Here is an 18,186-nt window from a genome sequence, read left to right as displayed (position 1 = left end):
AAATTTTATCGAAGTGTTTTTAAGAAAATTTGCATCTATTATTTTCATTTTGAGAGTCTAAATATTCTAGATTGTTTTATGCATGCGCTTTGCATTTCAGCATCGAGGGAATGAATAAATATTTCAATGGAACGGCTGAAATTTCTAACTCGGCTCCAGTCACCTGATTAATTAAAAAACAGTTTTTGATATATGTAAGTTGCCTGTCTAGATTTGTGGGAATTAGATTTGTATAGTGGTTGATGTGTTACTCTATCGAATGTTGTTCCAATTGAGGACGAGTGATTTGGGTTTAAGAAAAGAAGTTCATTTGTTTGAATGTTCCATAAATACCTAAGGTCTCTTTGAAATGCAGGATTCTTAAAACACAGGAATAGGAAAAACGTAAAATTGGATCCTCTTTGGAACATAGGTTCTTAAAACATAGGAACAGAAAAACACATAATTGGAGTTGTCTAGCACTTACAATTATATGTGAATCTACAATAGAAGAAAATTTCTAGTGAACTATTCAAACAAGCCATTCCAAAATTCCTATAGAATAAGAGGAATTTTTCCATAAGGTTAGACCTCATGCTAGAAATCCTATAAAATTCCTATAAAACAAGTTATTCCATAGAAATTCTAGAGGTCCAATCATTAGTTCTAAAGGGCTCCAAAGGAATCTTTCCTATAGGATTCAAATCCTTTAAAATTCTTTTATTTTTCCTTTGTTCCAAAGAGGGTCTTAGAGTGCCCAGGCAATTGAAATCCTACATAAATTTAGAACACATGAAAGTCTGAAAAGTAACGTTTGGATGCAACACACACCAAAAAATACAGGAAACCCAAGACACGAGAGAAGAAAACCATGAGGTTAGACCTTATGTTTAGTTTCTTCCAGAATTCCAAAGAAATAGCCCATTCCATAAGAATTTTTAGCCTATTCCATAAGAATTTCAAAAGATTTGTTAGATAGCATTCCTTTGTTCCATTGACCCTCGTAGGAAATTTTCCTATAGGAATTGAATCCTCCAAAAAAATCCTACACCATTCCTTCGTTCTAAAAGAGTCCTAAAATTTGTTATCTTTGAGTCACCTCTCCCCGCAAGTGTGTGTATATATATATTCCAACCATTCGCACAGCTCCTCTGACCATCGCATAAGAATGGCAAAACCTGATCACCCCCTCCAACCAACCCGCCCCTCATCCTTAGCCGCCGTCCCTCTCCTTCGCCATTGCCCTTCCAATGCCTCCTACCATCGATCAGGCTTCCTTCTTATCATATAGCTTTAACAGAAAATAATTCACGCATGCCCGGTGCACCTGCAGATGATGAATTTATTCCACCATGCATTATTTACACTTATATTGCCATGGCACCACGGCGCACATCGACAGCTAGCTCAAATTTACGCGCGAGATTGAAGATGCTCGCATGCATCCAGTGTTCTGCAGAACGTTTCTGCCAGCTAGTTCATCCTCCGGCAGTTGCGCCGGACCTGCCCGCTGCTCCCTGTCAGGACACCAATGCCGCCCATTCTGACCATGGCCGCCGCGAAGTCGCTCCTGAACTGCGCCGGGCTGGCCGCGTAGCTCCTGACCTGGCCGTCCGTCGAGCCGCCGCTGAACAGCTGCTGGTCGGAGTGCATCAGCCCCCGCTGCGCGACCAGGCCGCCGTAGTACGCGTTGTCGAACGCGTTCGGCGTGGACGCGTCCAGCGGCGCGAGCGCGCCCCCGCCGCCGGTCGCCGGGCAGCCGGCCCTCCGCGACGCCGCGAAGGACGGGTCGATGTTGGTCTCGTTGTAGATCCTGGCCCGGAAGTTCTGGCACTGCGCCTGCCCCACCGTGTGGGCTCCTGCATGCATGCAACGCAACGCAGGCTCAGAGACCAATCAATCTGTCCGTGGTCTCGCTCTCGTGTCAGCACGTCGTACTGGTGCCGTCGCTTTTGGAGGCACAGGGAATTGTTAGTTGCATGGTCACGTCGGTGACCACGCCATGATAGCGCCATGCTCAGGCGCCGTGGTGATGACCGAACGATGAACCGGTGATGGATTGATCAGTGCTGGATAGTGACGCACCTGACAGAGCAACCATGTCGGTGCTGCTCAGGCCTTTCCTGGCGAAGGCGGCGAGCAGCGTGCTCAGGCTGGACGCTGGCGAGGGGAGGTCCGTGTTCGCCGTGGAGAGGCTCGCCGTGGTGGAGTCCCTCCTGCCGAGCTGCACCGTCCACGATGGCCCTCCAAGCTGCACGCGTAAAGTTCCAAGGCAATGTTAAGTGAACGTTCACGATTCACGCACCGGAATTCTCGGTGGATACTAATCATGGCCAGGGATTTCAATTTCGATTTACAATTTTTTTTCACTAACAAAAAGACCAAAATTCATGAAATTTTAATCATTTTTTCGTCATATGCTATATGGGTTCAACATTTTCAGTGAAAGAAAATTTTAAAATTAGATATTTCGATCTCCTTCAAAAATCCATTGAAATTTTAATCCCAGCTCTTGGTGCATGATTGGATAGACGTACTTACCGCGACTACAGAGTCACGGGCGGCGACAGCGAGGATGTCGGCGCATGACACGGTCCGCGGGCACAACACCTCCAGCAGAGCCTTGATGGTGTCGATCACTCCGAACCCTCTGAGCGACCCCGCGTTCGGGCCCGCGCCCTTCTCCCCGGTGAAGTTGCCCGTGTCGTCGAGCAGAACAGACGCGTCGCAACCCTGGCGCACATACACACGTACACAGCTCGTCACACGACTTGTTCGCAAGATTCGTACACCTCTATAGACACGGCAAGGTGCATTAAGGTGAGGCTGGGAAGTGGACTTGCTTGCACGAAGCAGTCGTGGAAGTGCAGCCGGAGCAAGGAGCCGCCCGTGCGCGCGTCCAGCGCCACGGCCGCCCTCACGGCGGTCCTGATGGTGAGAAGCGCGGCGGGGCACGACGAGCCATAGAACGTCGGCGACAGCTGAGCCCGAGAGGCAGGCAATATCGTGGCCAGTGCCAGGAACAGTAAGAAGTGGCGACAGCGATGGCCGCTGTACTCGGCAGCCATGATTGAACAACTAACTAATCAACCCCTGCAACCTGACCACTCGCTCCTAAAACTAAAAACGTGCCTGCAAGACTGCAATGTCAGATTTCATGTGTGTTTTGCTCGCTGCCTGCAGTGCTGGAAGCGTATTTATAGGCTAGATCAGGCCAGACTGAGAGCAGCTTTGCCTTCTAATAGCTGGGCTTCGTTGGACATGTCCATGCTTTTGGTTCAATCAGGCAAATCGAAGACCCTTTCAGCTGAATTATTTGGTGTAAAATTCTTTCGGGTAATCATCACATTCACGTCGGTGCACAAGAAATTTTCGCCAGACCGTGCCGCCACCGCCACACTCTGCTGCGTGCCGAGTGCCTCTCGTTGCGTTGCTGCACATGCGTGAACTATGAGCTCTGAACACTGCTCTTTAATTTTCGACCTGTCAATGATTAGAAAAGAAGATGCAATGCAATCAATTGACTGATGTTATCCTGAAGAATCATATTCCTCCTCCCACTGTAAGATCCGTGAGCGTGATTTGAGCTCCATAAGAATATAAAAAATAAGTCGCTTCAGCTATAAGATATGCCCTGTTGGGGACATGGATTTAGGTCTCTTGACACTATCTGAGCACAAGCTTTAAAGGTTCTCTTGCTTTTATGCTGTAACTGGGCCCACATATTCCACTAGTTGCACCCACAAAGATTGATCGGTTCGAACATCGATCTCAATGGCCACTTATGTATGCTTTGGGATTTGACTGTATTCCCCATTTGTTGTTATTAACTTTTCACAGTCCTCAAGACATAACTTTGATAAAAAAGTTATAACTTTATATCAACGTATACTAATAAAGTTGTACTTCTGTGAAAGCATTTCGAAAGACAAAATACAAAGAAGGGATGTTGGATTTTTGTAAAAGTGAAATGCTGTGATGACAACTATGCACAAAATTGTTGGAGCTGCTCCTGCAGACCTCAGCTGCTATTGTTCTTTCGGGGCACAGGTTTATGTGCAGAGGATCTAATGCTATACAATATGGACTGAAATTTAGCGGATCAAAGGATCTATAACGAAGATTTTTTTCGCAACAGCAAGTTGAAGTCTGTTGATGAATTCATCCACGGGCATCGTACCAATCTCCCCATTATGTCTGGACCTGATAGTCAGGGTCCTGGCTTGAACTTCTTTAGGACCAACAACTGCCATGAGTGGCACCTTCTGTGTTCCAGCATTCCTTACTAGCTTTGGTAGGCGCTCCCCATGACAAACTTCAGCACGGAACCCTCTTGATTTCAGTTCAGAGGCCACCTCGTTACAGTATTGCAACTGAAAATATGAAACCAAGATGTCATGGTTTCATAAATAACGCTAAGGCAAACATCTCTCTGACCTATAAATATCTCTTACATGAAATCAGCCAAGAATGGATCTGATGTCTTGTGTTGGGTTGTTCAGATAGATGATGCCTTTTTTTAACTCCATGTTTCATATAAACCATAATACCCGTGAATAACTAATGCTTTCAATTTAACAACATATGGTAAATGGTATCCGAAGCAAACAAATCAAACCTCATTGTCTGTCACAGGTAGAATACGTGCTTGTGTTGGTGCAAGCCAAAGTGGAAAATCACCAGCGTAGTGTTCAATCAGGACACCAAAGAAGCGTTCCAAAGACCCAAGGACAGCTCTATGAATCATGATAGGTCGTTTTTTTCTCAGTATTTGAATCAACATAAGTAATATCAAACCGTTCAGGCAAATTGAAATCGGCCTATAACATATATGAAAATAGTGTTCATCAACCTTGTATTCCCATCCTTTATCATCTAACGCATCCCTCAGAGCAATCGTTGCTTTTTCCCATACGTCGTCACTGCCAACAGATTTTTCTGGCTTGGTTGAAAGGTTTATTTCATAATACCAAAAACCAAATTGTCCCAGTATTTGCTCAGTTAGATCAAGAACACCTCTAATTTCATCTTTTATCCGGTCCTCCAGACAAAATGTGTGGGCATCATCCTGCATAAATAGGCATATTTAAAACAATACCAAGAGCAGTTTTGAACCTTATATAAAATAGTGGTGCGAAGTAAAATTAGTAGCAGCCATCTAGTACTACTAGCGCATCAACATGTGCGAATGCACAGGCTAGAAATTTAGCATACAACTGAATTTTAGATATTTGTGTTAATAATAATTGTATGCTAAGATACATCAGCTATTTATATTTAAATATTAGAATATAAAATATAAATGTAATTTTTATTCATAATATTGAAATCATATTTATTATTTGTGAATAGATCTAATTTATAATTTTCATTTTATGTGTTATGCAAATTGATTTTTATTTGTTTCTTGATTTTTTGAAATTATTATTATTATTAATATTGTCACCGTATCTCATATTATTTTTTTGAGATACATTATAAATTCTTTGATATTACTTTTATGTGATAATCTGTAATATGTTTGCGTTCTGTTGTTTTAATTTTGTAATATCTGATTACACGTATATTTAATTGGTATATTTTAATTGATTTGGAAAAGTGTATTTATTGCTAACGTAACTAAGTTGGAGTTTGCTAACGTAACTTTGTTGAACAAAGGATATGTATAAAAAAAAGAGGAAAGATCAGGAAGGAAGTAGTCTTAGAGTTGGACTCTGATTTGTTTTTTAATCTTTTGTTTCTTCTGGTTGTTGATCTATAGTTACAGTTAGTCAATCAATCAATTCGACGGTCGGATGTTTTGCTTTTTTATGAGAATTTCTAGGATTTTCTAGAATTAATGTGGAGGCACCAAAAGGAGCCTCCAATTAGTAAATATAAGATGGTTGTCAGCAAAATGTCACAGAGTAGAGTATCCGTCTTCCATAACTGAAGGATAGATATTACGTATAGAAAAGGAGCAGAAAGAACAGGGTGCCAGGACCTCTGCCTTATTTTCTTGGAAACAGAAAGAGGTCACCCTGTCGACTGTTGGTTGCTGACTAATGGCGTTACTTAAGCAGACATAAATTAATGAATAATGTCGAAAGTAGTTCAGAGCAAGGAGAAGAAAAAAAATGCATAGCAGTACTACAAAGCATATGTCATTCAAAAAGAAAACACCACCTTTAGCATTGTTCGCTTTATCTGGTGACCACAATAAAAATAACTAGAAAATATGAAGAGAACATGAATCCATCAGAAAGAAATTAGTGGTATAAGGGAATCAGAAGAAGGGAAACACCTGTGTAAATCCTCGTACACGGAATAGCCCGTACAGACTACCAGAGAGTTCATATCTGTAGACAGTTCCAAGCTCCGCCACTCTGATAGGAAAATCCCTGTATGAATGTAGTTTTCTCTTGTATACCAAAATGTGGTAAGGGAAATTCATGGGCCGCAGTTAATAGAGCTCATCTTCAACATCCATTTGATTGTACATGTTCTCTTTGTAGAAATCTATGTGTCCACTGATTTTCCAAAGATCAGCCTTTGCAACATGAGGAGTGTATAGTAGATCATAATCATGTTGCAAGTGAATCTGTTTCCATGAGTCTTCTAAAATGTGTCTGATAATAGCACCTTTTGGATGCCAGAATACTAAACCACCACCAGCATCGTCCTGATAAGAATTTATAGGGTACATTCGCTATAATTTAAAAGATAGTTTTTGAACAGTATGCAAGTCATATTTAGAAGTTAGACCTGGACACCTATGTCATAAAGTAGTTAAGTTAAACCACGGGCATGGACAATATTGGGTTGGAACTGGAAGTTATAGCGAACAAAAAGCATGAAACAATGATAGATGTTGGCAGTTGCAGAATTGCAATCAAATAAAGTTGTGCTATGACTCTTCGAGTTTAAACATGGTAAGGCCAGCAAGAGTTAAGGGGCCACTTTGTCTTCAAACCCCTAGCACAATGAGTCATTCCAATACCATGGACTCGATCTTGTTCACTTTCTGCACGTTCTATTTAGATATAGATGACACGGAACTCTGTAAAGATTATCCAATGCATGAATGTTAGAATGATACCATCAGATATTTAAGGGGTAAAATCCAACAAAACCATAAAAATCTGGTATTGTCCAGTTGTGTGTTGATGGAAAGGTTGAGGCTTGTCATCAGTCATCACTAATGAATCACTATTCAGTATTTACAATAATATGCTTTCTCAGAAATTTCAGAAGCAAGATCGTACCTGTATAGAGAACAGATCAAGGTCCTGACCCAGTCGCTGATGATCTCGGCGCTTGGCCTCCTCTTTAAAGTGGATGTAAGCCTTCAATTGATCTTCATTCTCCCATGCAGTCCCATATATTCTTTGTAGCATTTGGTTGTTCTCAATCTCCTCTCCAGTAAGCACTAGCAACAGACTCAAGCTCAACAGCCTTTCTGTTAATTTTTCCAGTAGAGTCCACATGAGGCCCAGCACAGAGGTCCCACCACTCTTCTCCTACACCACCCGACAATACACGTTAGAATAAGCCAATCGCAACAGAGATTAACATCAGACTAGTACTACAAAAATCAAATAGTAGCACACTAACCAATGTGGTAAATTGTGATAGGTTCTTCCTTAATGCCCTCCAAAATCCCCAACTTATACTGCTCGTTGAGTGTTTCAATCCTCTTTTGAGCCTCTTCCATGGACACCTCCTCCCTCACCAATGGGAGCTTCCGTCGGATGATCCGATCCTATCAAGATACCACAGTGACAAATCAGAACCATCACTTAACAGTTCAGTTCACTCATTGCTTAGGGCACAAATGCAAGCTCACCATCTCCGAGAGATTTTCGTTTTCTTCAGTGCTCCAACGATTTCTGTTTACGGTTTCTATCACGAAGGGATTCCTAAAATCATTCCCTTCAGAATGAGATCTCTTCTTTTACTTCATGAATCCCTTCGAATGGAAACTATTGGAGATGAGAGAATAAAGGGAATAGCAACGAGGAGGATAATCTGGAAGGGAACGAAATGAAGGGAATATGATTGTTAATGGTCTTAGCACGTTACCCGCTAGATGTTCCGCTGAACCATGGCGCAGTTCGAGTGAACTTTTTTTAATATTATTTTTTTACGGATATTGCAAAAATAATACCAAAAATGAGAAAATTTCCAAATTAATACCTATTCGTCCAATGGTTTGGCGAAAACTTGTGACATAGCACCGGCGGAAGGTTTGACGTGCCCGACGGCAGTTTTGAGGTAATTTTCGTCAAACAGTTTAGCGAAAATTAGTTGTCGTCAAACCGTACGGCGAAAATTGTATTTTCACCAAACAGGAGGCCAAAAAAAATCCGGGCCCCCTTATCCCCTCACCCCTGCGCTCTCACCGCTGCGACCGCCTGTCACATTTCAGACGCGAGCAGAGAGGGAGCGCGCCAACAGAAGAGAGGAGAAGAGAGAAGGGAAAAGAGAAAGGGAGGAGGGAGAAGGAGGATGAAGGAGAAGGAGGAGAGAGGAGGTAGGAGAAGGGGAGGAGGAAGAAGAAAAAAATTAAGGTATTTTTTCCTTTATATTTGTGTTTTAGATGAATATTTATCGCTCTATATGTATTTAGATTAAATTAGAGATTAGAAAAATAATTTTTCCTTTGTAAATATTGATTTTAGATATAAATCTTTGTATTATATTATTTTTAGTGTTATGTTAAGAAAATAAAATATATGTGTGTGCGAATATTAGATCTCGGTACTCTAGTTATTTTGGACTGTTGGCTTACAGAGTAATTTAGTTACTCTGATGATACTATCTTATGATGCTAGTATCTTATTCTATTATCGTATTCTACTATGTTAGAATGGTGGAAATAGCCAACGACAACGGAGGAGAATCACTAGGTGGATCCAATGCATACAATGCATTCACTATACGCTTCATTGCATACACACTGAGTACTTCATCTTCTTCATATCCCCTTTCAAATCATTCACTTCAAACTTTCGAAATAAAAAATCGTCGCATAAAAAAACCTACAACTATAACACTTTCAACTACAATAACTACTTGTTGAACTTTTGCATAATGAAATGACCACACCAAGCAACAGGGAATCTCTGTCAAGCATCAATATCATAACTTTTTCAGCTTTCATAGGGCATCCAATGCTTCAGCCCTCAGCTAAGCCCGTGCACTCAGTCCATGCATAAGCCCCTATCCATTATAAATAACCCCACTATCATCCATGGATAGACCACTTCTTACTTAGCTCCCTCAACTAAAATATCTTCCTCAGCTCCTGCAAGCCCAACCAAGAAACATTAGAAGATTTTCATCCCCCAAAGGGTCGAACCATCGATGTGCTTCTGTAGCGACCCCTGTAGGCTTCACGAGTCCCAGAACATATCCTACACCTATGACCTACGCTTCTTCATGTGTGCCAATTAACAATATAACAAGCCTCGACATGAACCATACGGGTACCCACCGGTATAGCGACATAGATCGACATGAACCATATGAGTACCCACCGATATAGCGACATAAATCATTCATGTGGGCCTTTCCATACAATTTCATGCACTCTCTTACTAATCTCTCATCTTGTTTCTTTTGTTCAGTCTCCTCCATCTATCTGCGGCTTCAGGCAATGGCTCGACATAGAGAAAAATAAGGACCATAAGCGGTGGGTGGATATGGAGATGCGGTGGAGGAGGGAAGTTAACAATGCCGTAAGTACGAACGACATCAGGAGGAACTACGGATGAAGCGGCAGGAGGAGGAGCGCATCACGAATGCCGCGAAAGAGCGCTCCACGGCTCAAGCACACGAAGCAGAGAGAGAAGTGGGAGAGGGTCCGTCGCGTTAAGGTGGAGGAGGGTGGTTGATGCCCCAAGAAAGGATAAATATCCTAGATGCACTTAGTAGAGAGTATCTATTGTACATTGATCTATTTCTATTCTTTAAGACATATTTGATTTAGCAGCGACACATTATTAGGTTACTCTTTAGATATACTGTACATGACAATGTTTGTTGTCAGCAGCTCTTTGTGGTTAGGGTCTATCCACGTTAGGACAAAAAACCCCATGTCACATGTAATGTTCATCAGCGTATGTAACCTCTATACTGGATTTTATAGTACTAATGCTTTACAAGTACTATTATAGCCTCCCATACCAATTCTATGCTACGTCCCATTGTCAGACAAACGATTCTACGATTTTATATCTTTTCAGTCCGTATCAGAAATAAGTTCAATTGCAAAATAAAAATATGATATAATATTTTTTGGACGGAAGAAATAATTTTGGTCATTCGCACGCGGGAGATATGGTTCACACTGAGCTCCCGGGCCAGGAGATATGGCCCAGTGACCTCATGCATTTTTTTTCTTTCAACGGTTTAGCAAAATTTAATTTTCGCCCTACGGTTTGACGACAATTAATTTTCGCCAAACGGTTTGGCGAAAATTGCCTTGATGCTGCAGCCGGGCACCCCTAACCTGCCGCCAGTGCCATGTTATCTATTTTCACCATACGGTTTAGCGAAAATAGTATTTTCGCCATACGATAAGGTGAAAACATGTTTTCGCTAAACTGTTGGGCGAATAGGTATTATTTTTGTAATTATCTTATTTTTTATTATTTCTGTAATATTTTAAAAAATATAATATTAAAAAAATTCTAGTTCGAGCTGCTATCTTCATGTGGCCTACTGTAATTTCAGACAAACAAGTGAACAACGACGCTAGCGAAATTAGACAGCGCATTGGCAATCCATAAACTGAACAAGAAATGAATTGTTGTGGTTTTCGCGAAAAGTAAGACCAAATTAAGCACACAATATGCCCATTCAAGCACTATATCAGAGGCATATAAGGGATTTTTTAAATAATATTATTTTATTAGAAAATTATAAAAATAATAGCAAAATTTAAAAAAATTACAAGAATATGTACCTATCTACATGCGGAATAACGATAAGAGACTTGTCGGTATTCTGCATGCTGACAACCTATATAGCATTGGGCCCGAGGGCCGGACCAAAGGCATGTTGGCATTTCGTGTGCCGACAGGCATATAGTTAGATACCGATAAGGGTGTCGCGACAGCGGACAACCGATAGGCCTGTCGGCACTCTATTTGTCGATAGTCCGGCAGCTATCTCTTTTAATTGATTTTTATTAATAATTAGGAGAATATGATATATTTAATAAAAGATTTCTATTAATAATTAGGAGAATTTCATGTATTTAATGAGGTATAGTCGGAACTCAATGCACATCATATAAAAGAAGTTATACTTTTTTGAAAATAGCAACTAAAGGCTACACGTAGGTTGAGGCAAGGATACACCCTGTTGTTGAATGTTCAAAAATGTTTGTTGTTCAAAGAGTTATCCAAACGGCATCACGGAGTGGTTCATTTTTTTTTCCTAATATTGATTCGATGTAATTTTATCGATATTTTTTTATTTAGTTAATGTAAAATTGTGTGAGTAATTTTTTAGTGAAGTAATGTTGAGAGGATACAAAATCTAAATTTTTGAACAATAGTAGTTGTGAAACACAATAATTATAGTACCCAGCACGAAGGTTACATAAGTTGGTAAATATTATATGGGTCATAGGGTTTATCGTCGCTACGCGAATAGACCATAACTATAAAGAAATGATGACAACAAACATTTTTATGTACGGTACGCCTAAAGACTAACCTAATAGTGTGCCGCTGGTAAACCTAACATGTCTTAGGGAAAGAAAATAGACTGAGTTATAATAGATACTCTCTACTTAGTGCAACTAGAATATTTACCCTTTCTCAGAGCATCGGGGCCCTTCGCCTTAGCGCGACGGGCCCTCTCCTACTTCCTTTCCCTCTCTGCTTCGCGTGCTTGAGTCGCGGTGTGCTCCTTCGCGGCATTCCTGATGCGCTCTTCCTCCTGCCACTTCATCTGTAGTTCCTCCTGACGCCACTCGTACCTGCGGCGTTCGTAAGCTTTCCTCCTCCACCGCATCTCCATGTTCACCCAACACTTTTGATGTTCTTTTTGCTCCATATCGAGCCATTGCATGAAGTCGCGGATAAGTGGAGGAGACTGGACAAAAGAAACAAGAGAGAAGATTAGTAAAAGAGTGCATGAAATCATATGGAAATGCCCACATCAGTGATCTATGTCGCTATACCGGTGGGTACTCATATGTTCCATATCAAGGCTTGTCGTACTGGTAGTTGGCACACACGAAGAAGCGTATGTCATAGGTGTAGGAGATATACTAGGACTCACGAAGCCTACAAGGGTCGCCATAGAAGCATATCGACGATTCGACCCCCTGGGAGATGAAAACCCCCCAATGTTTCTTGGGTAGGCTTGGTGAAGCTAAGAAAGATATTACAGTTGAGAGAACTGAGGTAGAAATGGTCTATAGATGGATTTGGGTGGGGTTATTTGTAGTGGCTGGGGGCTGGTGCATGGACTGAGTTACAGTAGGGCTTGGATAGGGCTGGAGCATAGAATTCCCTATGAAAGCTGAAAAAATTATGGTATTAATACTTAGCAGAGATTCCTTGTGAAAGTTGTTGCTTAGTGTGGTCATTTCATTCTTCAAAAGTTCAGCAAGGAGTTATTACTACCTCTGCATGTAAGGCAGGGAATCCTATGAAAGAATTGGACTTAGAAAAAAACGTATTGGTAGAATGTTAAGTCTCATTGATGAAAGTGAAGTACATCACATATAAGGGTCATCGTAAGCATTCATTGTCTGTCTGTGGCTACAGAATACAAGACAATATGCACCAACTCATACCCTACTTGTACACAATCTCCAATAAGTTACAATGGCGTGTAATACTCTATCGCATAACAAATCATGCCTTATGGAAAGACAGACTGCTGGGTGCAAGAAAATATCTACTAGATTGGTGGAAATGATAGAGGTTTCTCATCCAGATATTCCCAGCGAATCTCTTGGAAGTTGCATCCATGTGGTAGGGCTTGCTGTACACGTATCCTTGTGCCAGTCCATGTGCCACAGGCCCTGGCATAGCCAGTAGACCGCACACACATTGTGAAGGAAACTATATGTTGCTGCGTGTAGTGAGATACTTATCCCATCGCTCTTCATTGAGTTCCTGTAGCCTCATCTTCGATCATTCAACATCCACGCACCTCATTACCTGAGCCTCTTTGTAGTCGTAGTTGATATTCGCATGCTCTTCTTCGCTCGCGTACCATTTGTATTTGCACCTGAGTTTATCATACTGTTCGAGGGAAGTAGGTGAATTAGATGAAATTCATAGCACGGTAGGATGTCATGCACACTTACCCCACGTTGGTACCAAGCAATAGTGGCAAGCAGGAATGGTTTCTAGCCTGCTATTTTACCGTAGTCGCATCGCGACATGCATGCCTCGTGCGCTTCTATCTCCAGCTCGATCTCCCTCTTCTTCTGCTTAGGGTCTTCATTTCTCTTTCGCTCTTCTTTATCACGCTTCAATCTATCAAGGATCTCGCGTCATTGCTCATAAGGGCCCATTTTGCTCTTACCCTTATTGGACCCAGACCCGTACAAGGACCCAGAAGCCATGGAAGGGAGTGTGTTGGACTGTGTTAGAGATGAAGTAGGTATGTATTGGTTACCCATATATACACCTGGTTTCCATGGAAGGGATCGTGTTGTCATTTAATTTATGATTAAAGGACTATCGTATGGACACTTCGTATTCGATACTGAGTCACAACAGAGGTGCTGTTATTTTATGGTTCAAACTGAATCGTGTGGTCAGTTCACGTCTAAAGTGTTAGTCACGACAGAGGTATTGTGTTGACAACAGGATGTTATCATTTCATGCTTAAAGTTGCGTCATATCGTCACTTCATGTCTAAAGCCTGACTCATGATAGAGGTGCTGTACTGGTAGCAGGGTGTGGTTGTAGCAATGTGTGTTTGCATTTGATGCTTTGAACGATGTTGCAGCAGAGAGGGGAAGATGTGTGGTACTATAGAAGAAAGGATAAGGTCACGGGCTTGTGTTTCGTCGCCAATAATTGATTCGTACCAATTCATTTGCATATAGGGGACATCCTACATACGGAGTGGTGACTTTTCATCACAATATCTTTTGGCATTAAGCGGTTGGCGAACGCGTCCGTGCTTGGATCATTTGGTGGAGGACCTTCAAATACTTGCATGGCCCTTCTCCATGTACCTCTTTCCGCCATGCTTAGTGTTAGTTGTGTTCAAATGGTCGAGATGATGGTGTCTTATATTGACGAAGGGCATCGAATACTCTGGTAGGCTCATCATCGTGCCGCACTGCAGCGTCATGTGAGTGGGCACTCTCTTTAACTCGGAAGCACCTTCAATGTCTTCAGAGTAGGTTTTCATCCTTGGGGTTACCTTTTTATAGAGTAGGTTTTTAGAAACAGTACATTTTTTAGTAGTACCCTTAATGTGCGGGGGTAGTCAAACGAATAGACTTTTCAATGCTACCCTTAATAGACTGATGCAGTCTAGCCAATAGGTTTTTCAATGCTACCGCATCTATCCAGTACCGACATCACTTCTCGTATATAAAAAAAAACTCAATCGATTGTCTACTTACACATGTCATGATGTTGCATTGAATCAAGATGATGGCGTATCCTCATCCTCTCAATGACCCTATCGATCCACCACCCCCAAACCCCCATTTAGATGTCTATGCTAGAGATTTCTACGGAAATCACAATGCTCTTCATTGCTCATTTTGGCTGCCATGTTGACATGGAGATGATGTTGTAGTCCAAAAGTTTGCTCATCCTCCTCCTCCACAACCGCTGGGGAACTTTTGTTAAGAAGGATGCTAGAAGTTAGGAAAGTCTCTGCAGTTCATTCTTAGTCAGTATGACTAGAAGCAATGTATCCCGATGTACTGCCTTAGCATTTTGCACTATTTCAATGTATCATGTTGTTTGTAACGTTGGATTTTGTACCCGGTCGTATAACGTTGGATTTTGTTTCCACACATAATAGTAGTAGGGTTCGCAATGCGCATGGTTTTGATTTTGAAAGTTGTAGTAGGATGACATGTAGATACGTTTGAAAGCTGATAAGATTGCACGATGGTACATTTTAGGATGAAACGAGAACACAAGTAATAAAACCAGGGCTGATAACATAGTACTGACATAAACATCCTACATAACATGCCAATCACATAATAGAAATAACATAAACATGTACAATGGTGTAATCAAGGGGCGTCGCTATGGCCACAGGCGCACTTTATGTGCACGACCGCCGCCCTTCATCTACCAGCTGCTCTGTGATGCACCTAGTCGGTGGAGAACGTAAAGGGGTCACGCAGAGGGTGTCGAGGCCGTGCAGCGTCAGCAAGGGTGGCAGGATCGGCCTGTGATGGTTGCGTCGGTGGAGGTTCCCTCGCTGTTTGCGACATGCCCTCCTCGTCGGTCGGCTCCATCAACCAGTCGTCGATCACGGAGTGTGACAGGCTGGACTCTACATCGAAGGAGGGTGGAACTGTTGCATGGTACAACTATGTCAAATGCCATGCATCACAGTATAGTTGACTTGAAAAATACAATCCCGAGTGATACCATTGGTAGTGACAAACCTGAAACAGAAGCACCCAAGCGAAAACCTGCAGTCGGCATGTACCGCAGCTGTGGTGGCCGAGATGATGAGGTTGGTTCCATGTGGAAGCGTGGCGGCGTAGCCCGAGCGCGTGACGACAACCTCATCTGTGTGGTAGGCTCAACGACGTCCGTTACCCTCTGGCACGAAGCACGTCGAAACCCATTGAGGCAACGCCGTGCCAGCCGATGTAGACTGACCATCAGCTCGCCCAGGTCAACCCACGGTGGGATCGACTCCTAGAGGTCCACAAAGTCTAGTAGCTCCGTGGCGACGTCCCTTCACGTGTCCGCCTGCAATGCCTGAGAGAACACATTTAATAAGAAGAATGAAAGTCAGTACAATGAAACATCGTCACAAACCATTGTGTGGTACGCTGCCGCCGGCTCTGTAGCGAACGTGTCGGTGACCTCCAGCTCGTGTTGCGGTGGCTCCGAAGGCACTGTGAAACACCTAACCCGCGTCACCTTGTGGAACCAGCACAAGTACGTGTCATCTGTCCTAGGGTCATAAGGTCCGCTAGGGACGTGGACGTGTGCAGCCGCGTCCACCCACTCGTCCACTCATGCCTGCAACTTACCCCTCAAAGTTGCATCGTACGGATGCCCTGACCCTTCCACATCATCCTGCAAGATGAAGTTACAATTACAGAACTTCAAACGTGAATAGTATAGAACCTGTAACAACAAATACTTACAAGTGAGTATTGTCCGTTGGTCATCGTGGTAGGGGAAAGTGATGGTGATACTCGAACTGCCTGAACACTATGTCCGGGTAGTAGCGATCGACCGTGATGTCAAACACCAGCCGTCGCCGCGTCCATGACCGCCTCGTGGTCGTACGGTTTCTAGCACACCCTGTGCGTCTGCAGTTGGTCAAATGCGGCAACGAACTGAGGGTACGAAGAGCGTGTTGTCGCTGTCGCCCACCTCAGCTGTATGAAAAAGAAAAGTGTCAGGCATATAAGCATCATGAAACACAGTACTGAAAGAAATATGTTAACTTGTATTACTTACATCGTGCTTGCACCAGAGCAAACCCATCACAGGGCCGTCCACTGCATTGTGCAGGCCAAACTCATCGGGGAAGTAGAAAGACTCGTCGGACACGTCTTACGAGCTCAGGTACAGGCTCCCTATGTCGAAGTGCTCGTACAACCACAGGGTCAGAAGCAAATGACAACCTGTGATCGATCCAGAGTCACTCCTCTTGCTGCAGGCTTCGCACAATGCCTGGTACGTCTGTGTTGGGACCGTGGATCCCCGACTGTATTGAGGGACTTGCTCCAGGGGGCGTCCGCAATTTACTGCGAGAAGAAGACGAACCGCATGTTGACGGTGTCCATGTGCGTGCTGGTGAAGAGGACCCACCTAAACAACCACAGCAGGTACACCTCCAGGTGTCGCCACACTCTATAGTCCTCTAACTCTGGCATCAGATGGTCCATCCGAAACTGCTGGACCCAGACCTTTGATTGACCGTGGGCCATGTCGAAGGCCACCTGCTCAGGCTGCTGACCTTCAAGGATGACTCCGTGGAACCTAACGAGGAGCTCGTCCCTCCACTCGGCGTGCATGTCCGACCCGAACATAGCAGTCCCCACTACATGCAATCCAAGTAGCATAGAGACGTCCTGCAGCATGACAGTCATCTCACCTATGGGCAGGTGAAAAGTGTACGTCTCCAGCCTCCAGCGGTCGACTAGTGCTGTCAGTAGTGCCCTGTCAAGGGGAAACCGAGGGGCCCGATCCCTAGTCGGGTTGAGTAGATCGGCCAAACGAAGGAGACCCGATGCCCTCAGCCTACGGAAAATAAAGAATGTGAGTAAAATATCGAGTGATTTACAACAGCAAATATATAATGCACAGAGTTATTATCTCGGGATCTAACACTTGTCAAGCTTCCAGAAGGTGTCCAGAGTACGTCAGCACTAGCATGAGTATCGGTCTGTGCCGTCCAAGTGTGTCTGATACGTCGCATCGATCACAGGATTGATGAGCTCCATACCTAAAAGCAAAAAAAATATTATACTGTATAACATCATGAATACGACAAGGACATAGTAATGCAATGCGGAATATGCAAAATAAAAATTGAATACGAGAGAAATAAAACACAAAGAATAATACATAACATCACATACTCAGGTTGTCCAGCAACTCCAAATAGTTCATAATACAAATATTCTCCAAATATTACAACACATACTCACGTTGTCTGAATATTACATAATACAATAATGTGCTAACATTACAAGGCTTCAACACATAGATAGACGAATATTACAAACATAGAACATCATTCAATTACTAATACAACATGGAAATAGTCACGCCTTGCTTCAAATATTAGTCTCGTCCGAAGGATTTTTCTTCTACTTCGGCTGGCGTACCAGGACATGCCTACCTTCTTGCCTGACACCAGAGTGTCTACTGGATACTGCTTGCGCTGCCCTCTCGAACGTGGACCTCCGCATACCAGGCACTCCTTGTGGGGATATGCTCCCTCAACATTGTCCATATCATTCCTGATACGCCGAGTCTTGCGTCACCCCTTTGTGTCAACCTTGTTGTTTTGATCTCG

At 43.0% G+C, this 18,186-nt stretch overlaps 1 protein-coding gene and 1 pseudogene across 1 annotated transcript; both read right to left on the bottom strand.

Annotated features, from left to right (window-relative positions):
* Positions 1-1,301: 1,301 nt before the first annotated feature.
* LOC133891723 (peroxidase 70-like) lies at positions 1,302-3,162 on the bottom strand. Its single transcript, XM_062332461.1, has 4 exons — positions 2,823-3,162; positions 2,521-2,712; positions 2,065-2,230; positions 1,302-1,838 (listed from the first exon to the last, which is right to left on the bottom strand). The coding sequence occupies exons 1-4, from the start codon at positions 3,045-3,047 to the stop codon at positions 1,453-1,455; spliced, it is 969 nt and encodes a 322-aa protein (XP_062188445.1). The 5' UTR covers positions 3,048-3,162; the 3' UTR covers positions 1,302-1,452.
* Positions 3,163-4,067: 905 nt separating this feature from the next.
* LOC133890362 (threonine--tRNA ligase, chloroplastic/mitochondrial 2-like) lies at positions 4,068-14,189 on the bottom strand (annotated as a pseudogene).
* Between the last annotated feature and the right edge of the window lie 3,997 nt (positions 14,190-18,186).

This window comes from Phragmites australis, chromosome 14, assembly GCF_958298935.1.
Source record: "Phragmites australis chromosome 14, lpPhrAust1.1, whole genome shotgun sequence".
In the NCBI taxonomy this organism is placed as follows: domain Eukaryota; kingdom Viridiplantae; phylum Streptophyta; class Magnoliopsida; order Poales; family Poaceae; genus Phragmites; species Phragmites australis.
The sequence above is the reverse complement of the archived record's forward strand: the minus strand, read 5'-3'. Positions and strand labels throughout refer to the sequence as shown.

What these genes read in the sequence shown, in the direction of transcription:
- LOC133891723 (XM_062332461.1), bottom strand. Translation starts at nt 3,047, where the DNA reads ATGGCTGCCGAGTACAGCGGCCATCGCTGTCGCCACTTCTTACTGTTC. An exon ending in CCCGTGACTCTGTAGTCGCG is followed by an intron (nt 2,231 to 2,520) that starts GTAAGTACGTCT and finishes TTACGCGTGCAG; the next exon opens with CTTGGAGGGCCATCGTGGAC. An exon ending in CGACATGGTTGCTCTGTCAG is followed by an intron (nt 1,839 to 2,064) that starts GTGCGTCACTAT and finishes GCATGCATGCAG; the next exon opens with GAGCCCACACGGTGGGGCAG.